Genomic DNA, 25,829 nt, shown 5'->3' with positions numbered 1-25,829 from the left:
GAAAGCGTAGCAGGGGGCGGCAGAAAGTTAGGTGGGCGGATGAGATTAAGAAGTTCGCAGGGGTCAAGTGGATGCAGCTAGCACAGAACCGGGTTAAGTGGAGAAATATGGGAGAGGCCTTCGCCCTGCAGTGGGTATAATCAGGCTGATGATGATGATGATGATGATGGTGGTGGTGGTGGTGGTGGTGGTGGTGGTGGTGTGGTGGTGATGATGACGATGATGACGATGATACAGTCGCGTGAATAGGACAGAGTAACCATATGCCCATGGAGCGCATGGGGTAGAAAGCAGTGTAATAAAGAACCTTTACTCGGGAATGTGGTCTCTTTGTATTTACAGTTCACAAGATAACACGTTAGGAAAGTGTAGCTCCCTGTGGCCGAATCTGATGGGTAGTAAGTATAAGCATGAAAAGTCGCGGTTATCGCCCAAAGAAAGATTAACGTTGACCAGTTGGGAAGCTATATTTGCGACGTAACCGACTTGACTTTGATGACGTCGAATAGTATTGAACGTTGTATGCAAACACGGGTTAGCCAGGAATGCTGGCTAATCAGTTTTTGCATACAACATTCAATACTATTCGAATTCATGATGTCATGCTGAATGGGATGTTTTTACCATTGGCTCATTAGGATTGTGTTAGTTTCAGTTAAATCAGAAATAACAACGAAACAAGCTTTAATCGTTTACACGTGCTCAGCTGCATGTTATGTCGCTTCACAAACACGATTCTAGACGGCGTCAAGCTGCAGTAACATATAACGCTTTTCCAGAAGAGATTCGAGGCTTTAGAATTAAATTTTACTTTATAACAGTCAGCAACATAGGGCAAACGCACCACACTTGCTATAAGCACGTACACTCAGTGGGATATCCCGCCTCCTCCTCACCTCCAAAGGGCCAGCAGCTGGAGTGTCGAGCTCCTATATCTATTCTGTTGTCTGAATCCTTTGTCGTTAGTATGACATATTTCTTTGTCAGAGGAAAAAAAAAGTGAACTTCAGCTTTTGAAAGAGAAATATGTCTCCGCTCGTAGACCTTGGTTATGGATCCATGGCCCGCCAAATTTCTATCGTGATGCAGGGCTGCATCAAGTCACTGACCCATTCTTAATAGCAAGCTGACACTGTGCACCGCCTCCTTCAATTGACTCTATACCCGCAGAGAGTGACCTGGCTGCTGATCGAACTGAAGAAAACGGGGTTTGCGACGAAGGCATGCTTACTAGGGTCTTTTTAGTGACAATTCTTTTGGAGAATGTGGTCGACATCGAGCGGCGCGCGTTACGGAAATGTCTGGTCAAATATTCCCTGGGCAGAAATTGTTACTCCTAAATATTGCTGGCCTTGCCCGGCTTGAAACGTGGCCTATATCCTTGCAGCCTAGGCTCGGGTGTAAACCCTTAGGACACCATTTTTTACTGTCGTTACACAGAATATTTCAGGCCCTTCATCACTCAAATTTAAATGCTGCGGTTGGGACAGAGGGTAGTGGCTGCCAGGGATAATTATTTAAAGAAAAGGAAAAAAGGCTCTAGATCCAGTAACGACCCAGTTTCGCTACTAACACAAACTTACTTTTCCGTAGTCCTGAAATGCTCCCAACTCAGGGTCTTGTCGTGACGCTGGGGCTATGGCGACCCGGCCTTCACTTGGTAGCGTGCAGAGACTCCGGGTTGAAGAAGGACTGAATCTTCGAAGTTGGTAAAATATGTACAAGCAGGTTTACTGGCACTTTGAGAAAACGTATTTACAAGAATATTTACATGAAGAAGAAGGGTACATCAGCAAAATGACAAGCGTTAAGAGTTCATAGCGAGAAGCGACTGGATGAGCCGTTTACCCAGGGCCCAGAGCGACATTTCGTGCTCTGCAGCGTCCTTAAAAACCCCCTATGTCCAGCCCCTCTCTGAAGATGCTGACCAACCAAATCCAGGGCACGCCCCTCAGGTATCGGCATCCAATCGAACACATCACTGCACTGATGGTCTGAAGCACTGACTGGTCCGGCATTCATTCGTTGGGCGTGATCACTTGTTGGCGGGAAAAGCTTGGGAACGGCGAGGAGAGGAGGTACATTTCTATTCTTCAGCAAAGAAACCACAGGCTGGTTCTGGGGGTTTTACTTCTCAGAAACCCGAGTGCACGTGGCGCCGCATAGGGCTCCCAACATGGTCCCTTTTCGACAATTGCAAATCTTTCCTGCATTCCCGGGAAATCACTTAATGGCCGTATGAGTCATGCTCTTCTCTTGTCCTGCACGTCAGCGGACATGTCACTCTGTCGTCTCCTTTGGATAGGAGGCATTCATCACTGGAGGATAGCACTTCTCGACTGGAAGGGTGAACAAAAGAAAGCACTTCCTGCTATTTCCCGCAGGGGGACGTTTCTTTGTGTTTTTCCAGACCTTCTCTTGACAGGGCCAATTTGGCATTTGCAGGTTGTCCACAAAGCAAAACATGCTTACAAAACAGGATTCCTGGAAACAGGCTCACTTAGAGCCAATGGACCATCACCACATATTCACAAAACTTTTCCATGCCCACAGGCGAACAATAGAGCGCGCAAATGCGGATGCTTGGTCGTAACAGCCTCCTCCCCCGCCAGAAGAGACTCGGAGGGCAGCAGCCGCAGCTGCTGCATGAAGAGACGACTTAATGGCCTGCACGTGAACGCTTGAAGCTCGCTGTTGCATGTCGCGTTGTCTTGATTGTTGTAGGCCAAATTGCTTGAGCTATCTGAAACTCAACCACATGTCGAAGCAGGCACTCGGCTCCCGTCTGAAGAGACCAGGTCAAAAGAAAACTGCCATTGTTGTTCGAGAAAAGCCCACTCTCAAGACGTTCAGGACCCACGTATGCCTCGAAAACCAAACGTGCTGCTTTACATAGTCATCTATATTCATGCGCACGAGAAAAAAAAAAACCTGATTATCAATTTGGATACATGGTGAGGAACATCTCGGACCGCTTAGAAAGAGCGGCTAAGCGCGTCCGCATTCCCATTTAACTTCCCCTTTTTGTATCTTATTTCAAAATTGTACTGCTGTAAAATCAAGCTCCACCTAAGAAGGCGACTGTTCTTCGATGTCGCAGTTTGCAGCCAAGCCAGGGGACAATGGTCCGTCTCTACGGTGAATTTGGCCCCTCCAAGATAGCACTGCAATTTTTGAATGGCCCATACAATGCAAGCGCATTCCTTCTCTGACGCGCAATAAGCCCTCTCTCTAGAACTCAGTTTTCTGCTCAAGTAGAGCACGGGGTGCTCATTACCGTCGTCATCTCTCTGGCAGAGAACAGCACCTAACCCTCGATCACTGGCATCACACTGGACCGTGAATTCTCGGCCATAGTCTGGAGCTCGCAATACCGGACGGCTAATCAGCACAGCCTTCAGGTTTACGAAGGAGGCTTCCTTTTGTTCGTCCCAGACTACATTTGTCGGTTCTGTCTTGCGGAGAGCGTCGGTCAGAGGGCTAGCCAAAGCTGAATAGTTAGGGATGTAGTGATTGTAGTACCCAGTCAGACCCAGGAATGCTCGAATTTCCGTCTTCGTGCTCGGCCGCGGGTAGTCTGCTACCGCAGAAATCTTAATCTCGCTGGGTTTCCTGAAACCTTGACCTACATTGTGACCCAAGTAGTCCACGGTCGCCCTTGCCAGGCAACATTTCTCGGCCTTTACGGTTAGTCCAGCTTGACGCAAAAGGCTCAGTACAGCTCTTAGATGTACCATATGGTCCGCCCATGAGTCGGAAAAAACCGCAATGTCGTCTAAATAAGGCACCGCGAATGTTTCACACCCCTTTAAAACCCTATCCATGAGTCGGGAAAAACAAAATGGAGCATTTTTGAGCCCGAAACTCATCATTGTTGGCTGGTAGCTGCCCGTCGGAGTGACGAAAGCCGCGTATCTGCTGGCGCGTTCAGTGAGCGGTACTTGCCAGTATCCTCGAGTAAGGTCCAGCGTAGTCACATATGCCGCTCTACTGACCTGTTCTACTCTCTCCTCAATATTCGGAATAGGATACACTTGATCCCTGGTGAGAGAATTTAGCTTTCGGTAGTCTACCACAGGCCTAGGGTCTTTACCTGGAGCTTCTACTAAGATCATAGGCGAAGCATAATCGCTTTCCGAGGGTTTTATTACTCCCAATTCCAGCATGCGAGTTACTTCCCTATCCAGAATTTCTCTTTGCCTTGGAGAAAATCGGTAGCACCTTGATCGCACTGGCACGTCTGAAGTCAGCTCAATATCGTGCTCAGTCAAATCAGTTCTGCCTGGCCTGTCCACGAAGCAGGCCTCAAACTCTGTTATTATCTCGCCCAGATCGGACAGCTGGGATTTCTTTAGTTCTCCTCTCTGCTCCGTCTTTTTGAGAAGCTCCTGAGCGTTGCTTCCTTTTCCGCTGAGGCAAATCAAGTTGTCCCCCATCTCCTCGGGAAGGTTTAACGTTAGATTTACCACGGCTTCCCTCTGCACATAAGGCTTCATAAGATTGCAATGATAAATGCGCACTTCTTTACGCCTACCGGGAATTTTCACTGCGTAGTTAGTGTTAGAAAGCTTTGCAACGACTTCAGCCGGTCCTTCCCACTGTACTTCGAGCTTATTCTGCCTTGAACTTCTCAGCAACATCACCTGGTCCCCGATACAAAACGTCCTTTGACGGGCTGACTTATCATAGTACACCTTGGAACGAGCCTGGGCTGACTTCATGCTGGCCTCAACGAGTTCCTTAGTGTTATGTAAGCGATTCAAGAGGTTCAGAATGAATTCTACTACTGTTGGGTCTTCTCCGCGCCCCTCCCAGGCTTCGCGCACCATTCGCAAAGGTGAGCGCAGTGACCTTCCGTACACCAACTCGGCTGGGCTAAATCCAGTGGATTCGTGCGGCACTGACCGCAAAGCGAAAAGCGCTGCAGGCAGGCAGGTATCCCATTCGCGCTTGTTTTCATAGCACAGTCCCCTCAGGACTCGTTTGAGAACAGAGTGCCATCTTTCTACGCTGTTGCTCTGCGGATGATGGATCGAGCTATGCACTACCTTAATGCCGCATCGCTCGAGAAATGAGGTGGTGAGGACACTCGTGAAAACGCTACCCTGATCACTTTGTACCTCGGAAGGGAATCCAACTCGTGCAAACACTGACAGCAGCGAATCCACTACACTCTCGGACGTCACCTCGCGCAGCGGAACAGCCTCTGGAAACTTTGTGGCTGGGCATAACATAGTGAGGATATAACGGTACCCTGACTCGGTCACAGGAAGTGGCCCAACTATATCTATTACTAACCGGTGAAACGGCTCGGTAATGATTGGTACTAACACCATCGGAGCTTTCCACTTATCTTGCGCCTTTCCAACCCGCTGGCACGTGTCGCATGACCGTACAAAATTTTCCGTGTCCTTAAAACATCCAGGCCAATAGTATTCTTGCAACAGCCTCTGCTTTGTTTTCTTTATTCCAAGGTGACATGACCACGAGCTGCCATGGGAAAGTCGCAGTAAGTCTCCGCGGTACTTTTGGGGAACGACTAATTGGTCCCGCTCTACTCCGCGCTTATCCTTGAATAAGCGATACAGCACTCCCTTTCTCATCTCGAAAGAAATATTGTTTGCTGTCTTAGTGGCGCGGTGGCGCTCCCTTATCTCCTGTATATTGGGATCATTGGCTTGCTCTATAGCTAAGTCCTCTCGGGTTCCACTTAAAAGTCTCGTGAGATTACTAGACACTGGCGGCAAGAGGTTACTCTCAAGAACGTCCTCATTCCGCGTCTCATCAAGCTCACTTTCAAGTTGACTTATCTGAGATGCCTCGCTCTCAAAGTTTTCTGACCTGCTATCTTCCGCATTTACCATTGTTTTAACTGCCGTTTCCTCCGCTGTGGATTTTTCTGGAATGAGCAGTGTAGCTAGTTCTCGCGCCTTTGAACGTGTTAAGGCTTGCACAACTCTGTCTCCGAAAAGGATGCCCCTCTTTCGCAGCAGCATGTCCGATTTGTTGGAGAACAAATACGGATAGCACTTAGGAAGCTTTCCTGAAACGGCAGCCTCGGTTGTTAATTCGCCGAAAGGGCCCTCGATGACCACGTTCGCGATCGGCAAGCACACACTCTGTTCCTCAACTACCTGTCGGATCCATGCACACTGTCCTGTATAGTCGGAAGGCGATACATACGCCGGATGGACAACATCCATCGTTGCGGCCGAATCGCGCAGTACCTTGCAAGGCTTCCCGTTGACTACTAGGTCATGCAGGTAGGGTTCTAAAAGCTGCATATTTTCATCGCAGTCCCTGACATACGAGAAAGCAATCTTTTCTTTCCGGCAGTTGACGGCAATGTGACCCTGCTCATTACACCTAAAGCATGTGAGCGGCTTCCTAGCCTCAAGCTTATTCTTTGTGTTCTGCACGTTGGTCACTTCCCCACTTTTCTCACTGCCGTCCTTTCTAGGGAATTTGCCTGAAGAAACCTTCATTTCTTCGTTTCCAACTCTAGCAAAGTGCCTTTCTTGACGGTTTTTCACACTGAACTTGGGATTGCGGGGCCTATCCACTGCTGGGTTGCTGAATTGTCGGCGCGAAGCATACCCCTCAATAAGTTCGGCAGCTTCAGTTGCCGACTTAATTTCGCCTCGGTCCTGTAACCAATTTCTTTCTTTTTCTGGGAGGCAGTTATAAAACTGCTCCAAAAGAATTCGCTCGACTACAGCGTCCCTATCACTGTAGGAATCTGTGCTCTTTAGCCACTCGCCCAAATTTACTCTTAAATTGTACAGGAATTCAGGGTAACTCTCGTCCCTGGACTTAGTAGCTTTCCGAAAACGTTGTCTGAACGCCTCGGCGCTAAGCCTATACTTTCTCAGAAGGCAAGCTTTGACCTTCTCGTAGTTGTCCGCGTCCTCCTTGCTTAGCCGCGCGACAACCTCCGCTGCCTCGCAGGGCAGAACCGTCAATAATCTCTGAGACCAAGTGTCTCGCTGGAAGGACAGTTTTTCGCAGGTTCGCTCAAAGTTAGCCAGATACAGACCGATATCCCCTGATATCACATATGGCTGCATGTACTTTGACATCTTGAAATCTGCCTCCTTGTTGAGAAGAGGTACCGCTAGCTGGGGACAATTGCCCGACCTCTTGCTCAACTCTAGTTCTAATTTCCGGAGCTCAATTTCTTGGTCCAGCTTTTTTGCTTCTCTTTCACGCTTCTTTTCCTCTTTTTCCCACTCACGTTCGCGCTCCCTTTCCTCTTTTTCCCTCTCAAGTTCACGCTCACGCCTCTTTTCCTCTTTTTCCCGCTCTTTCTGCTCTTTTTCCCGCTCCTTCTGCTGTCTGAGCTGTTCCTTTTTTTGACCGATGAGGTTCCATGCTTCACTGAGCTCCTCATCATCGGCTCCCAAATCTGTGATTGCCTTTATAATCAAAGGTTTTCGTGCCAAACCACTTGTATCAATTCCCAATTCCTCACACAATTGCAACAGTTCCGGTTTCTGCAGCTTTTGTAGGTCCATGATCGCTCCGAGTGTCGGCTACTTCCAAAACAACAGTGCAAACTACCAAACCTAAAGGCGTTTCCACACTCTCTTTACCAGTTCTAAAATCTAACCCTGTTCTAGAACCTGGTCCACATCAGAAGAAAAGCCAAGCACTCACCCACACATGCGATCGATGTTCCGAGCTGCCCTCTTGTTGGCCGATTGTTGCTCCTGCTTGTTGCTTGAGATGCCACCTCCGATCACAAGGTGTTGTGGCTTGTAGCTTCAGATCCACCTCCAATCACCAGATGTTGTGGCTTGTAGATTCAGATCCCACCGCTGGTCACCAGTTGTCGTGACGCTGGGGCTATGGCGACCCGGCCTTCACTTGGTAGCGTGCAGAGACTCCGGGTTGAAGAAGGACTGAATCTTCGAAGTTGGTAAAATATGTACAAGCAGGTTTACTGGCACTTTGAGAAAACGTATTTACAAGAATATTTACATGAAGAAGAAGGGTACATCAGCAAAATGACAAGCGTTAAGAGTTCATAGCGAGAAGCGACTGGATGAGCCGTTTACCCAGGGCCCAGAGCGACATTTCGTGCTCTGCAGCGTCCTTAAAAACCCCCTATGTCCAGCCCCTCTCTGAAGATGCTGACCAACCAAATCCAGGGCACGCCCCTCAGGTATCGGCATCCAATCGAACACATCACTGCACTGATGGTCTGAAGCACTGACTGGTCCGGCATTCATTCGTTGGGCGTGATCACTTGTTGGCGGGAAAAGCTTGGGAACGGCGAGGAGAGGAGGTACATTTCTATTCTTCAGCAAAGAAACCACAGGCTGGTTCTGGGGGTTTTACTTCTCAGAAACCCGAGTGCACGTGGCGCCGCATAGGGCTCCCAACATGGTCCCTTTTCGACAATTGCAAATCTTTCCTGCATTCCCGGGAAATCACTTAATGGCCGTATGAGTCATGCTCTTCTCTTGTCCTGCACGTCAGCGGACATGTCACTCTGTCGTCTCCTTTGGATAGGAGGCATTCATCACTGGAGGATAGCACTTCTCGACTGGAAGGGTGAACAAAAGAAAGCACTTCCTGCTATTTCCCGCAGGGGGACGTTTCTTTGTGTTTTTCCAGACCTTCTCTTGACAGGGCCAATTTGGCATTTGCAGGTTGTCCACAAAGCAAAACATGCTTACAAAACAGGATTCCTGGAAACAGGCTCACTTAGAGCCAATGGACCATTACCACATATTCACAAAACTTTTCCATGCCCACAGGCGAACAATAGAGCGCGCAAATGCGGATGCTTGGTCGTAACAGTCTTTGACTCTGAATTGAGCCTCCACGGCGAGGAACGCGCAGGCCAATATCAGCGCGCACATCCACATGGCGATCGAGCGAGTGTCGTCTTCCCTCCTGGCGGCGGATACTCGCCTCTTAGGCACTTTTATTTCCCCCGATCCGACACCAGATACCATCGGCGCGTGTATGAACACAAGGCAAATAAATTGAAAAACGCAAGGAAAAACAAACAACCAAACCAGTCTAGCAGTGCCTGCCTCGTGCTCAGAGCACGGTCGCCGAATGGTGGAGAGGACTTCAAGGCCGTATGGCTTCACTGTTCTGGCACAACCGCCCATGAAGGTAGGTCTCGATATTGCGAAAAAGGGCCGGTCTTCATCTCGTTGTCGAGCCGCTGTCGAAACGCACGCTCTCTGCAGTCTATGCACGCCCAGGAGTATTACATCGTCGCTTTTTATTCCGTTTACTCTGCTATTTTACCTGCCTCTCGGGCACTGCCGAAATAGTCCTTTCTTAGAATTCCGACACACGATTGTTCCTTGGCAGACCTGGAGAAACTATGCCAAGTGCTCGTGGCGCCTTGGCGTGTGCGCAATCTTCAAACCGGCTGATGAGGTGATATATTAAGCAAAACTGGTGTGTGGTTCATTCAAACGGGCAGCGAAGTTTATGTTTTTAGGCCTTTAAACGTGTTTGCGAAGAAAAAATAATAAGAAGGGTTCAACGCTGCTGAACAGAATATGGAGCGAAAGCATTAGCTGCGAGTGACCGAGCGTTCTTCTTCTTCTTCTTCTTCTTCTTCTTCTTCTTCTTCTTCTTCTTCTTCTTCTTCTTCTTCTTCTTCTTCTTCTTCTTCTTCTTCTTCTTCTTCTTCTTCTTCTTAAATAAGGACATGGATACGGCACGCAACTACGAGCAATTAGACCTGGCATAATATTGCTTTCGCAATATAATGGTTTACTGCTCGCGGCGAAAAGTGGCGTAATTGATAAAATGCCGGGCTAGCAGTTGCGTTAGCCCGCGATCGATCTCAGCCACATGTTGATTCATGCGTGGCTTCATCTGCGTAAGCGGAGTTGTCGTCCATGGTGTGCGCACTAGAGAGACACATTGCTATTATATGCAGTCGTAGACTATAGAACCCAATGAGCAGTATGGTATTTATATTTTTCCAGCTGTTTTCCTCCAGGTGCATAATGCCGTTAAGCCGTGCGTAAAATACAGCGGACATTGAGTCACGACGATGCTTTGTTAGGTAAATTTTGACTTCCGCGTCGTTTCTGTGGGTTCCAGGAATCGCTTGTCTGCGTGTGATTACGACATGTGTGATTACGACATACTGTAGCGCTCACACCGCTAGAAAAGCGGCGCTGTGTTCTGCCCCAAACTACAGCAACTCCTTTGGTACGGGATACAGGAAGTTCTGGGCGCCGTCGATTAATGAGCGGCAGATAAAAAAGGCCGTTGCGATCCGCTTGCAGACCGCCGAAGGCGAACTCCACGAGCTTTGCTTCGAGGATTTTGTTAGCGGTAGGTGTTTTATAGTGTTGTAAGAGCTAGGGAGTTTGGTAGATTAGGCTGTTTTCTCTCGTTCCGTAGCACCAAGTTCTCGACCGGACATCATCGGCTGTGCTCTGTAGTCATTCTGTGTCTTGAAAAGCTTTGCAGATATGCGTTGTTCAGCGTGATAAGGTTTTATACACAGAACAAATTCTTTGTCAGGCATTTGTGCTAGATGTAAGTTGCTTGAATTAAGACATGTGCGAGTTCGTTCGAAATCAGCCGAAGTCACGTTCCGGGCGCAGGTACGTGGGCCAAATTTCGGGGTGAGCTGGGTCAAATTTGAAGGTCACCATTGTGTTCGCCGTAGTCGAATAAGGCAGGACATCGATTTATGGTCCAATTAGACTGAAGTCAAATTTCGGATCCTGTGGGCCAAATTTGGGGCGGTCCGGCCAGAATTTAGAGGCAACCCTTGTTTTGCAATATCTGAATTAGGTTGGATATCGATTTTGTTCCAAGTCAGCCGAGGTCAAGTTGCGGGTAGGTGGGTCAAATTTCGGGTGGCCCGGGTCAAATTTGAAAAAAAAAAAAAAAAGGTCACCGCCGTTTTCGCTGCGGCGGTGACCTTCTTTTTTTTTTTTTTTTTTGGGGGGGGGGGGATTTTGTTCCAAATCGGCTGTGGTCAATTTTGGGGCCCTGTGGGCCAAATTTGAGGTGATCTGGCTGGAATTTGGGGAATATCAGAATTGGGTTGGACGTAAACCTTATTCCAAATCAGCCGAGGTAAAGTTTGGTGGGTCAAATTTCGAGGTGGTCCTGGCCATATTAGAAGCTTGCCAGCGTGTTCGCCGCAGTCATATGAAGCAAGACATCGATTTCGGACCAAGCCGGCTCAGGTCAGATTTTAGGGCGCTGTATTGGAGCCGTTATATGGGAATAAATTTGAATTTCCCGCGTGATCCACGTGGTTATGGCCTCATGAAAAGCTTAGCCAGTCAGAATAACGGCACAAGAATGATCGGGTGGAGATGAGCGGATGACTGCTTCCGCACCAAATGCACTGTATTTGTAATCGGGGGCTCATTTTCTTAACCAAGTCAAGAAGGGAGACCTTGCAAAGCCCTCGCTAAGCTACCTACAACTGTATCTAACTGAAGCATTCTTAACTTTCCCAAGCACGACAGCACACGAACACAAGGAAAATATTCCTTTCATACTGAGCGGGAAAGAACAGAAGTCGAGTTGCAGAAAACCACCACTTATGACTGGTCCAAACAGAGGGGGCGGAACTAAGAGATCGTTCCATGCGCTAGTCTTTTCAATTAATCATGACACCCCAACTATACCAGTTTTCTTTCTTGACGCTCAGTCACTATTCGTTTACATTTGTTCTTGTCTTTTTAATTATTCAGGAATGGACGTGACTGTGTGAGGCATTTGAATATCCCGCCTTACTGCACAGTGCGCGTAGCGTTCGGGTGGTGCCGCCACTAGTCAGCCTCTTTGCACGGTGGCCTCATGTGAGGCGCGTCGTGGCAGCAGCGGTAGCAGCGGCAGCAAGGTGGCTTTGAGCATATGACTTCGTCGAGTGCCCGAGGTTATATGTACTACGTGGTCTCGAGTTTTTATACGTGACATTGAAAACTTATAAATTGCAAAAAGAAAAAAAAAAATGTTGTCAACACATCTGTACAAAATACGTTTGCTGCCGACGACCTGACAGCCGGGAGCCGTGGCGTGCGCCTGTAATCCAGCTACTTGGAGGCCGGGTCTAGAGGACGGGCTGGCGCCGGGAGCTCTGTGCCGCGGTCGCCTATGTTGACGGGGTGTCCGCGCTAAGCGGTGCGTCGATATGGTGACCCCAGGTGAGCCTGGTGGTGCCCAGGTCGTCTAAGGAGGAGCGGACTGGCCCAGGGCGGAGACGCAGCAGGCAAAAGCTCCCACGTGTCGCAGTAGTGGGATAGCGCCCCGGAATGGGTGCCGCGGTGTAGCCCGGATGCCAGTTCCGGACCTAGATCCTTTTTTTTTTATTTTTTCTTCCAATGTTTTCTCATTCTCAGGATTCTCAAGCGGTCATTGTACGAACCCGACGAACATAACGATGGACCGGACGACATCAGTGAACCCACACCTGGTGAAAAACCCTTTTTCACCACACCTGGTGAAAAAGGGGATTTTCGTCCTGTGAATTATCTCTTTGTTTTCAAAATATGTACAGCCTTTTTCAAAAGTATAAGGCCCACGGGTTTTGATTCTAAGCGCCGTATTTGGGCTCGCTGCACATCTCCAGCGTTCGAAACCAAGTAGATGACAAATCATCGTCCGAACTCTTCTCTAGGTTGTCCATTCTATTCCAGTGTTGCTTACAGGAACCTCGTTACAGGTTTTAGAAGCGAACGCCTTGGGTCGTATATTACTGAAAAATACTGTACGTGACAGTGAAAAAGTAGAAACGACACGAAAGCGTTACGGATATATACGCTGAGAGCGACTCGTAATGAAATGGGAAATATACGCGAGCCATATTTCATGACCAATCCTCGCGGAGTCATTACTGAAACATTATAAAAATCGCAAGACTGCTTAAGTCCGCGATTAGCACGAGATGTGGAACTGGCCTACAATACCCGACTCCAAGAAAACGGGATTACCTCGTTACCGTTTATCACGGAAGGAAGTATCAAGAATAGGTTAGGGGTGACAGACATGTGAAAACAGAGCTGGCAGACAAAACTGAAGAGAAACGTGGTACAGTGCCTTATACTCGTACACAGGGTTCAGCAAACACTTTAAGAAACTCTTAAATATAATAAGGCGGAAACTTGGGCGAGTTGGAGTTCAAAATATAAGGAGTTCAAAATTTTTTTTTCAGGAACAAAAACCTCAGCCTCGGCGTACATCATCATCATCAACCTGACTATACCCACTGCAGGGCGAAGGCCTCTCCCATATTTCGCCAATTAACCCGGTTCTGTACTAGCTGCATTCACTTGACCTGCCGTCCCCTGCTACGCTTTCCTTCCCTTGGAATCCAGTTTGTTACCCTAAGCGACCATCGGTTATCCTCTCTTCGCACTACATGCCCTGCCCATGCCCATTTCTTCTTGATTTCCACTACAATGTCAGTAACTTGGGTTATTTCTCTGGCCCACTCTGCACGCTTCCTATCTCTTAATCTTACCCCTACCATTTTTCGTTCCATAGCCCTCTGCGTTGTCCTCAACTTAAGTAGAACCCTCTTGGTTAGCCTCCACATTTCAGCCCCATAGGTGAGTACAGGTCAGATGCAACTGTTCTATACTTTCCTCTTGAGCGATACCAGTAAGCTGCTAGTCATAATCTGCCAAATGCGCTCCACCCCGATCTTAGTCTCCCTGTTGTTTCCCTTTTATGGTCCGGATCTGCGGTTACTACCTGTTTTAAGTAGATGTAGTATTCGCCCTCCAGTGCTTCGCTAGCTAATGTAAACTGCTGTTTCCTCCCGAGGTTGTTGAACATTACCTTATACTTCTGCATGTTAATTTTCAAGCCTACTTTTCTGATTTTCTTGTCTATGTCATCAATCTTTTGCAGTTCAGCCCCTGAGTTACTTAGCAAGGCAATGTCATCGGCGAAACCCAGATTATTGAGGTATTCTCCATCTACCCTTATCCCTAATTGCTCCCATTCCATATCTCTGAATGCTTCCTCTCCAGCACATTCAGTTAACTGAAACTCACTCATTAAGTTTTTAATTAATGCAATTTGGTAGTTGATGCTAACGGGAATCTCGAAGCCATGATAAAGACGATCCTGAATTTGCTCACTTGGTTCCTGTCTCCTCGCTTTCATATTTAACTTTTAGACATCCTTATTCATGTCTTGCGAAGGTTCGTCAGCTGGAACACAATTCTTTTTAACCTCTACATTTCCTCTCTCCTCTATCTCGTTGTTTATCTCATGCTCTTTACAAAAGACGATGGTAAGCTCGGAGGCCCTGCATATTTTTCATACAAGACATGTCAAAGTTTGGGAAGAAAAATGTTTATTTTGAGTGAAAAATGTACATCGCTTTATACAAGGGTGGGTGAATATGCGTGCATGCGAGTATGACTTCATGCTGCGCCTGTTGGGGTGGAAAGAACAGTAAAGAGTTCCGGCACTTGCAGAGACAGCATTTTCTACCAAAAACCAGCACAATAAAACAAACAAGAGCAAAAAAAACACACACACACACACACACCAGCATGAATAAGCGGCCGTGAAATAATGCTGAACATTAGCCAAAAACATAGTGTAATGGTTACAAATTTCTTCTGTGTACTCTACCGTGCTACCCAGATGTGAAACTATAGAGATTCGTGTCGCCGTTACTATATGCACGCGGAAGCCTCTTAAGTATGCGTGCTTATTTAATCGATTTGAATGTCATCAGTGCTCACTTTCTCTCCGTATAGTATGGAGACAAACCACCGCATTTCTTAAAATGAATGCAAAGCGCATCTTGGGTAACCCTTCGCTCTATGTAAATATTCTGCCTGCTTTTTTCGATTGAAGTCTCCGATATGCTTCATTCGTGCACACGAAAGCACGTGGTTAACAATTGTGCGTCTTAGTTCGCATCAGTGTTAATTGCTATCGTGTTTTGTCTTCTTCTACCTTGAATGTATGAGAATGGTGTGTTAATGATCAGTGGTGCTTCCTGCAGCTCTCGTCGTATATCTGCACTTTCTTGGAGCCGCACAGCATCCGGTAGATGAAGTGGCAGGCACTGTGCGGGTTCGCCACATGCGGCTCCGGCACCATCAGACTGCACGCCGTCTCTGCGTCGACAAAGATGCAGCAAAGAGGTTAACAAAATCATGATCATGATAATAATAACGTTACTGATAACATTCCTTCTACGAATTCGCGATCCTTTTTCTATTTGGCGCCCTTCGTTGCTCTTCATCATGCCCCCGTATTCAACGCACAACTTCGGGAAGAATGAACGAACACGAAAAGAGCCGTTTGAAATTCCAAGCCGACAGAAGATATCCTTCAATTGTGCAATATTCTAATTGGGGGTAACCCCGCGTGTTCAGACATAAAAATGACATGCATTCTTTTTTTCTTCTAATCACTTAGTCACTAATTCTTTTATTTATGTGTACGTTATCTCAGACATAATAGCATACAGTCCTCGGCTATCGCATTATGTGCATAGTCATTCGTCATAGGTATAAAGCACCGCTTAACCAGATTGCGGTCCCGTGACGTCACATAGTCCGCCGACCAATGAGCGCCCAGCCAGGTCTCCCTGCCAGCTACCAACTACCAGAGAAAAGTTTTTTTTTTTTTCTCATTCACTGCACCAACCACTCCGATAACGTGGGATGTACTTATTTATTTGTCTTTTTTTTTTCCTTTTTTTTTTTTTTACGGAACTGGCATTTAACGATACTGCTTTCATACACGAGCTGTTGTTGCTTTGTTCGAATAAAACTGAGGCTCGAATTGGACGAACTTTTTTTAAAGAGCGTTTACTTGCTGAACAGTACTTAGTCGCACCATAAACGTAGATTTACAGAATATCTGTACGGTTTTTAACTGCGCTCCCAAGCAATATGCGCTTGCCAAGCAGCGGGGCAGCAGATGACCAATCGGGCCTTTTAAGTTAACATAGCTGCATTTTTGAAACCCGCATATCCCATGTTTCTTACGATGTATAATGCTTTCTTCTTACGACACTCCGCAGTAGCTTTGTGGGGAAGGTGTCAGGAAGGTGGCGGCGAAGGCGACTGCTGTTGTATTGTGGCGAGTAAACGATCAGTTTTTAATGCGTCAGCATTAAATGACTCATGGTGCAAAAACAAACAAAAAAGGAAAGAAACGTCCGCGGTCGGTGTCCGCGACAGGTGTCCGCAAAGATGTGTGCATGGATTGTCTGCCCGCACCCTTACCATTGGCCCTCTGGATCACCGAAATTTGCCTAGATTTGGTGTCCAACCTAATCCGAGTACGGCCAGCTCTGTGCTGGCCTCCAAATTTCAGTGGGCCGCACCAAAACTTTGGTCCCCTGGACGTCCGAAATTTGATTTTGTCAGAATTGCTGTCTAATCGAATTTGATTATGACCATCTCAGTGGTGACTTCCAAATATGGTTGAGCCATTACCAAAACTTCAAATCCTTGCGTATTCTCAGCGCACACAAGGCCAAGTGCGCCTTTGGAATTTTGCACTTTCCGTTTAATGGTGTACCTGGTATGGTGTGTGTGAAGGTCTGGAATGATACCGCCTCATTATTGTGGGCCTGTGGCGTCTCCCCTATACAGAGGAAGCTAAGGAAGTGTCGATATTTTGCGTACAATTGATAACGAATGGTGGGTAATGTGAGAGTGCTATACTATCAGAAAAGATTTGCTGCTTTACGTTTTACTCCCCGCAAGTGCGTTTCTGCGAAAAGTGCTTCTACGTGAGCGGCGTGTATGCATTGGCCAGTGGATAGTTGAAGGTATGATTCGGGTGTGGCAAACGTTTCGCTGCACGCGAAGATTTTCGACTGTCTCCCGGCATATTTCCCGGAGCCCGTACGTCTATATACACATCGAATCGTACCAAGTGTCGTCGAGAACCTCCAGACCTTCGAGTCTGAGTGTACTGTGCGTGAGTCGGTATGACATAGCTGCTGAGGAGAATGGTGCAGGTAATGAAGCTGTCTTGTTGTATACTTATTGTATGCGTGGCCGCGAAAACGTTTGCACTGATGTCATGCTCCGGCTACGTATTGCGATCCTGAAACATCAGACGCCGAGTTGTTTGACTCCCATTAAAGCAAATTGTTGTTAGCAAGTACCTTCAGCCGTCTCTTGGACCTCTTTATAATGGCAGAATACTACGTAGGGAATTTAACTGCTGACGAGGTTTCGTTCTTCAATGTCTACATGAACAGCGCCGAAAGCATTATACACTGTAGTTGAATCCCTTCTGCTAATGTGGATTCTCTGTCATATTTCGTGACAACCACGTCAGAAATTGGACAATTAGGTCTTTAGGAGCCAGCCTGCATCTTTTTACCACATCAAACAACACGATTATTCAAGTGCATGTGTGCGCACATAATGTCCGGGTAGTACAGGAGAAAAAATTAAGTTAAGGTGCCAACCGTCTGCTATAGCTTAGCAGTCATGTCGCATTTCTGTACAATAATATTTCTATAACCTATTTCTTTTCACTCTTGAGGTTCTATGAACAAATAAAATTATTCCAATAGCGCCTCCTTCAACTCTGATCGTTGTAAAAGGTGCACATTAATTTTGTCTTATTTGCATTTTGCCTCAGCCATCCAGGAGTACGACTTGTGTGATCCGTAAAATACCCCCATTAGGGTATGTACGTTTATTATGAGGAACATTTCAATCTAAACCAAATATTTTCTTTGTGACTGCAGGTTTCCGCTTGCTTTAGGTTCCATTGTTGTACTCCTTTGATGGAGCGGCAACCGGCGTTTAAAATTAGCGCGGATAAGATTCGCTGGCTAGAGACGCGATCAACACCTAAAATGAAAACGGAAACGCAAATACGAAGGCGGATAACAGAGTAGAGAAAAGGAAACAAAATTTAGTACAAGTAACAACTTGTGAATAAAATAAAAAAAAAAGTACCAATGATTGTGAAAACTAATAAAGTAATCCAAGAATAAACGAAGCTTTTATATAGGCAGCCCGGCACCTCCGAAAAAAAAAAAAACATATGCAAAACAAGGAAACCATAGAAACGCATCTTAAAAAATAAGGAGCCCATCCACATACCACTCCCCCTAATCTCCCAATCTCAGGATAAAAATTTTCATTAACGCATTAATTTCTTTCGGACAATTAATTTAGCGCTTTGCATATTTTACGTGGGATGTTTGTTTGTTTGTTTGTTTGTTTGTTTGTTTGTTTGTTTGTTTGTTTGCAATCGAGCACCCTCATTTTTGCTTCGACACAGATACGTGAACAAATTTTATGCCTTGCGAAATTACACTTTTTTTTCTTAGCGCCCCACGTATTTTGAGAAATTTAAGTGACCACTAATCATTGAAACATATTCGAACATATAGGGGTTTTAAAATAGGGCACGATCGCTCGAGTGTTCACTTGGTAAATTATGGTGACTTGAGTTACAGTTTTTAACTAGTGCTGCATTTTAGCGCACTTGTGCACATGAATATAATAAATAACATTTTTTATTTACATCTAGCGCGTAGCGCCCAAAGTGGGAAATGCATATGTGCAGTAGACGATGACCTTCCCAGTTTTATTTTCTTTTTCGAACGAAGAGACCCGTAGCGTTCGACTTCTAAAGGATACAAAAAAAAAAAAGAAAAAGAAAATTACACATACGACTGCGCTTTCTTTCTTTCTTTCTTTTTTTTTTGTCAGCATGTCGGCGGCAAACTCACACTTTAGCAATTTACACTGGCAAATTAACCTTTTGCGCCATCATAATGAGGCCGTACAAGTCATTTCTATATAATGAGTTACTAATTAATATGAGATATGGAGTATTAGTTAAAGCGATAAAGACTATATATATTTTTTCTGGCTTTGTTCTAAAGAAATAAACTAAATAAAGAGGTACTATATATGTATACGGAAGTGGGTATTTATGGCCCACAAAGAAACGTATTTCATATAGTACATACTTCGAAAGGTTGACTAAACCTATATGCATTTGGAATATAACTGAAAATAACTGTGTTGACTAAAGAAAAAAAAGCAGCTTGTGTCTATAAGTGCGGCTTCTGAAACTCACTGCTGACGTATGGGTGCCTGAGGATCTTGCAGGTGTCGCAGTCAACGTAGTCGATGCGCAAGTCGATCTCCACCTCCGCTCCTGCAGAACATTGGCATACAGCTCTCGTTATATGGGCATCGTCACGTCCTTGCGCTGGAGTACTAGTAGCCCGAAAGGCCATGCGGCTCCATTATTAATTCAAGTTCAAGAACCCAGGGTCGGTAAATTGAAAACTTAGCATATGTCTGTATCCTTTACCGTAGCATTGTGTTTTCAAGTAAATATGCATTTTTCATCAGCCAAATCTATAACAATGTCATAACGCCAAAACGGAAAACAAACTACAAAATGTTTTCTGGTGTCATGACAAAATTTCTGTGCGGTTTTTGACAGATACCTTTTGTAACAACAGAAATGTCTGTATAACATCAGAATTTTCTTTAGTTACAACGGAAAAGTAAGACAGCAAAGAAGTGGTATAGATAAAGTATCCAGTACTAGCAGTAAGTACTACAGGAATTCTGACGTTCACGACAAAACATTTTTCGTAAACGTCAGAACTACAGAATATATTGTGGTAGTAGTAGAGAGATTTAGCTTACCGTGATGCGCAATCCGCTATCGTGACTCTTTACCGCGCTTGGGCGGGGCGCTCAAGCTGATTGTTCCCGACGCGGTAGGTCTGTGTGCCGACATCCAGTATGTGGCGCCATCTATCGGCGTCAAGGGGTTCTGGGCATGCGCAGTGGAACGCGCGGTGGCGGATCCCGGTAGCGGATCGCGGATTCCGGTAAGCTAAAACTCTCCATTAACGCGGTTTCGTGTCTGTATATATATATATATATATATATATATATATATATATATATATATATATATATATATATATATATATATATATATATATATATATATATATATATATATATACCGGGTGTCCTAGCTAACTTGAACCAAGGGTGACAAAATAATATATTTGAGGTAGGTCAGTGAAGCCAGTTGCATACAACTGCCAGTCTCCTTGCACACTACAGGCATCTTTTTTGGTTTTGCAATTATTTAATTGACTAATTATGTTAATTTTTCTAATTTATTAAGTCTATATAACTTGGCTTGGCCCAAATAACTCGTGAAGTTTAAGGTTGTCTTCATCGGAGTTAAACTACTTCCTTTGTGGAGCTGAAGGAATATGTTTATTGATATATACACAATAACTACAAGCATTTTTAGATGTGCTATATCACACCAAGAAAGTTGTTACGATAACATATATTATTGGCAGTTTGCAACTTTCTACTCCTATGTTCTTGCGTCTGTCTGTCCTCCGGCCGTTAATAATAATGCGTGGCTGTATATATTTTGCTACTGTATTAACTTTATTACGCTTTTATTGGTTATTTCTTACTACGAAACTTGGTCGTCATAGATTCTGTGGTCACGTGACGCCGGATACCAACACGGAAATGAAAAAAAAAAGAAAGCTCGTTTCTACAACATTTCTTCAAGGATGCATAAAAAATCGTCACGAACCTTTTAACAGCCCTGGTCTCATGATAACATTATTCATCAACGCGTGGTCATCTCTTCATTGTTCTGGCTCAATGCGACAACATAATATATTATTTTCTGAGAGATCGCGTGCTTACCATCTGCAGGCGATACGCGAAGATTATTCTGATGCTTGTAGCCTTCAGAGGGGACCAGCTTGACATTGAGGTCCCTGTGCCAGAAAAAGGGAAAAAAAAAACGCAGAGCATGGTTACACATGTGTACCGGTAATTCAGCTGCATGGTTTCGGTGTGTTCTTTTGCAATATAATCCATTTATTATTATTTGTCCTCTTATGGCGCATATAGCGCAGGACGTCTTCTATGTGGACCAGTCAGCGTTTCTCGGTGTTACGCCGACGCCGCAGAAGAAGTAGTAAAATAGTAAACAAAGATGGGGTAAAGCATAGAAATGTCTGATACGTGTATTAATATATAGCATTCGTCTATTACACTACATTCTCTATTCTTAGTTGCAGGGAAACATCACTCTAACGTTTTAGGATAACCCATTCCTAACGGCAAGGACAGTGTGTACGTTTGGTATAATACACAGGCATATGTAAACAGGAAAGGCGCGAATAAGAAAGTCAAGCTAATCAGAGAAAGGAAAAGAAACGAAGAGCACGTTCCATGCAGGTATCACGAGGAAACATAGTACTACATTAGAGACCGGCGTCGCAAACGGCTCCGTCGGCATTGAAGGAAAACCTTGTTTCATGGTTTTCCTTCAATGCCGACGGAGCCACGTTATGATATGAATGTAGTACATGTTTCCTCGCATGCCTGAACTAGAGGAGTGAAGCCTGTGTAGCATCGCGTGTGTATGTGAGTAATGAGCATCCGTCTACCCGCCTTGTTGACCACATTTTCTCTTTCAACCACAGAAAAGATTTTACAGATCTTTTTTTTTTTTCTTGCGGCGATACCTAAGAATCAAATTAAGCAAATAAAGAGAAAAAAAAGCGCAGTCGTTCACGGAATGCTTGGTGCAGCTGCTAAAGAAATGCATTCCAACCGACTGGCCCCATTATCGCACGCCTTCCATCTTCTCCCATCCACGCGGCCATGTATACACAGCGTACGCTTTAAAACAAAAAGGTGGTCCAGCTGAGCTCTGTACTTGGACGCAAAATACAGTCCCGGGAAACCCTGGCATATGCAGACCACAGAAGTAAATAACAAAAAAATAAAAAATCACATTCTTTAGATATGTGATCCGCCATCCAGACTCGAAGTGATATGAAGGTTTCTGCTGCTCTTGTTCACATATGTAAGCATTGTGCGAAATACAAGCGCTTTTCACGATGGTATAAATGCTCACAGTTTTTCGTTGTCGCCGAACTCAACCCTGACACGGGTGGCGTTGTTGACGTAAGGGACATCCGTGTTGTGGATGCGGACGCACTTGGCCGTCAAGCCGAAGAATGGGTCCACATCGTACGACCGATAGACGACGAACCACGAGTTTTTCAGCGGGAAGCACTGCGCGGGAAACAGGGCGAGCCAAGTGATGATAACACTGTGCTTCAAGCCGGGCAACATTCTTGACAGTGATGATACAGCTGTTGTTCTTTGCGTTATGTGTTGCAAACACTAGGGGGCAAGCATTAGTGTAAAAAAAGTAGTTACGAATTAAGGTGGTGCCTCTGGAAAACAAGAGGAGGTGTGCACTCCCCTTATAGGATGTGTAAGGAAATCATTGCACTTTACGTCATGAAGTTCCTAAATTGCATATTTAACAAAAAAAAAAACGAAAACTTTTGTCAAAATAACCCTAATAAAGCTATAATATATAGTCTTATACAAAGTCTTGCTGGATTGACGGGACATTTTGACGTAATATTTCGGGTGAAATACCTGGAACGCCACACTACATTCTGGCACGCTAGCAACGTCAGGTAGAAGGAAAGCACCCGCAAAGGAAACGTGCAGCCAAGGACTAAGGTATTTTGGATACCCTCGATAGGATCCCTCTCCCTGTTATTCCTTAACTTGACTGAAATACACGTACATATGGCGTTTACAATAAGATTTTGTGCGTATTGTATGGGGTATATACGCACTATTCTGAAAGAGGAAGCGCTATTGCAGATAAATAGAACAAGAAAGGTGCCGCAAATAGTGAGGGAGCCCATATATCTGCTAAGGTCACGAAATAACGGCCAATTTGACACATCACAAAGAAATTAGCAAGAGATAATGACAGGTTCGAGTGGATTTAGCCGGCTCTCTCCGCCAATTTCCCAGAATAAAGAAAAATGGCAGCGTTTTAACGCAGTTAAATTTAGTAGGACGGGCGAAACATTTTACGCACAGATGGCAGTTGATGGAGACGGCGGCATGCAAGCGATACCCAGCAGGAAAGTGCAGCAGTTATATACACGAGGTAATCGGTGGGGGCGATAGCTTAACGATGTTTCCGGACTGGCTTCCCACGAGAAATTTTTTGGGTTTGAATCTACTCCGTTCCGATGGCCTTTTTTTTTTTTTTTTTTCCTATGTGGTGGTCACGCACGTCAGGAACGATTATTGTTATTACGACAACTAGGTTGAGACACAAGACAATTTTCTTGTCCGGGGTAGGACGGCTGGATAAGTATTCTCGCACCAATATTCCACCGAGTGTCTTGCCTGCGTAAAGCATACATGACGCGAAAACTCGGATTCCATCGCAAAAGCTTGAATACAGATTACGAGGGCACTGCAGCAAGCTGCAGACAAGAACACTATAGTTGTAACAATCAAGCACACAAAGAGGGCAGAGTGAAGAAAGCAATGTATTGATCTGACAGGTAAAACCAAGAAAGAGGACTTGCCTTGTTGGGGAGGGCGGTTGTATAGTGCATAATATATAGAATGGAAGTAACCGGTCGATAATTGCAACCGTGCATGGTAGACATACAGTGCGATCAGAGTACTGAATGAGTGGCTTGTGAATATGTCAAGCAGGGCAGTGTAACGGGTGGCCCTGCATTCGTCACACAGTCGACTTAACCTTGAGGATTATGGATAGCATTGAACGCAGTCTGCGAGAACGGCTTCGCTAGGATATTACGCCGAATCAGATGCTTCTACCAGTGTTGGGTTAGAATTATGTCACTTACATCGCAAAGTAGGGAGAAATAGTTTAGTCCTTTCCGCAGATTCAGCTACACTTTAACGCCATGTTGCAAAGATGCTGAATGCTCCTAAGTTTATATGCTTATATGCACCAATAAACACTCCTAAATGATAAAATCACTTATGCTTCTCTTGGAGATATCTGAGCACCGTTTTTATTTTACATTGTAATTGGCAGGGCGAACACTCTGCACACCCCATGAAAGTACACGCATTGGAAATTCGTGCACATCTCCCGCCCCTTCAATTACGAAAACGGATATCAGCTTTTTTTTTTTTTTTTTTTTTTTCACTATCTCTGCAGTGGCCTAATACGTTTTTTGTTCATTTGAGGCTTCAACTTAAGAAGAAAAAAGAAACTAATGTCGAACAGAGACACGTACGTTTTCTGGTAGCTGTTCTGGATTTGATTGGATGTTTCGCAAAAAAGAAAAACAAAATATACGAGATGTGACGCATATACACAAGCTGTTGTTTTACCATGTTGAATAGCAAGATGCCGCTCTGTACTACTTCCTTCAGCAGGGATCTCTCCCCGGACTGACCAGACCAGACGAAAACGGGTAACGAATTATGCATGCTCACTGGGATGCTTTACAGAGCACAATATTGCCGAATACAGCCACACAGCCACATGAGTTCCGCAAATGCAGCATTTGATCAAATGCTTTAAGGACAGAACTTCTGATTGCTAAATATTACTGGCATGTGCACTCGTGTTCTTCTTATATACATACTAAATCTACGTGCACTGCGTATACCTATATGGGTACACTGCTGGACCGCCAGGCCCCCATGTTTTAGCAGTCCGTGCTGAAATAAAAATCATTTCATTCTCTAATTCTTTCGCATTTAAATCCTACATTTAGTGGAGCAGTGAATGAGTACGACAGGTCGGTTTCTGGTTGTTGATTGGGGGGTTAACATCCCAAAGTGACTGAACTTATGCGAGACGCTGTAGTGGAGGGCTCCCGTAATCTCGACCACCTGAGGCTCATTACGTGCCCTGATATCGCTCAGCGCACGGGAGCCTTGCTCTTAGCATCCGTCGAAGAGTGGCCGCCGTGGCCGGGATCCGATACCGCATCTCCAGACACAACAGTCGAGCGTCCTACCACTGCACCACCACGGCGGGGTGGAAGGGTGAGAGATTATTATTTAAAAAAAAAAAAAAAGTGAAACGATGTGCTAATACAAACTTACTTTTCCATCATCCTGAAACTCTCCCAAATCGGGGTCTTTGGCGTTGAACTGAGCCTGGGCGGCGAGGAGCGCGCAGGCTACTATCAGCAGACACCTGCACATGGCGATCGATCGAGTGTTGTTTCCCCTTCTGGGTGCGAGCGCTCACTTTGGCGGCGCTTTTATTTTCCCCGATACGACACCACGTGCGGATCAAATGAAGCGAAGTGAGCGAAACCAAAGAAAAGACGCGAAACACTTCGGTCTAGTAGCGTCTCTGCTCGGAGGATGCCCGGTGAATGGCGAAGGGGATTTCCAAGGTCGCGCGCCGCGCTGCCCTGACATATCAACGTTGCGCGTGTCTCGACTTTGCCGAGAGCGTGCCTGTCTTTATTTCTTCGTCGCGCAGACGTAGAAACGCACGTTGTTTACAGTCTATGCACGCCCAGGACTATTTCAGCGCCGATTTCCCTCTCAAGCCTGCTATAATTTGACCGGCCTGTCGTGGCTGTCGCCCAAGTAACCCTTTCTTACAACTCCGGCGATCCATCATTGCTTCCTCGGCACCGCTGGATAAACAGCTGGAAGTGTGTACCCAATCTCAGTCGTAGTTGGTGATATGTCTAGCTAAGTCACGTCAGTACTACAGAGTTAGATCAGTACTAACGTACCGTGCTGCATCTAAGAAGCTTGTGAATTATGTTGTCATTTCAATGCTATATTTCAGACGAAAAAAAAAAAATCAGTGGCGGTTTAGCTTTGCTATGCACAGATATACATGCCGAAGCAGTATTGAGAACTTATTTGGTTAGCTATACGTTTTGCTTCTCTACTCTTGGTTCGCACGTCCGGTGATGTTTAGATTAAGTATTTAAAGGAAGCTTTAAGTTGTTTTTAGAAAGAAGGCGTCCTAGCTAATTAACGTATTTAAGGTATCCTAATCAGAGG

General features: G+C 45.5%; 1 protein-coding gene and 1 non-coding gene across 2 annotated transcripts; one reads left to right on the top strand and one right to left on the bottom strand.

The window, feature by feature from the left end:
- Positions 1–12,012: 12,012 nt before the first annotated feature.
- LOC146208096 (signal recognition particle RNA) lies at positions 12,013–12,311 on the top strand. The gene has a single exon (XR_014704578.1).
- Positions 12,312–13,955: 1,644 nt separating this feature from the next.
- On the bottom strand, positions 13,956–25,009 carry LOC146208095 (uncharacterized). Its single transcript, XM_084587220.1, has 5 exons — positions 24,903–25,009; positions 21,901–22,061; positions 20,676–20,749; positions 19,048–19,128; positions 13,956–15,092 (listed from the first exon to the last, which is right to left on the bottom strand). Exons 1-5 carry the CDS (start codon positions 25,002–25,004, stop codon positions 14,959–14,961), a joined length of 552 nt encoding a protein of 183 aa, XP_084443346.1. The 5' UTR covers positions 25,005–25,009; the 3' UTR covers positions 13,956–14,958.
- Between the last annotated feature and the right edge of the window lie 820 nt (positions 25,010–25,829).

This window comes from Amblyomma maculatum, chromosome 1 (genome assembly GCF_055883805.1).
Source record: "Amblyomma maculatum isolate TAMU_Amacu chromosome 1, ASM5588380v1, whole genome shotgun sequence".
Classification (NCBI taxonomy): Eukaryota; Metazoa; Arthropoda; class Arachnida; order Ixodida; family Ixodidae; genus Amblyomma; species Amblyomma maculatum.
The sequence above is the reverse complement of the archived record's forward strand: the minus strand, read 5'-3'. Positions and strand labels throughout refer to the sequence as shown.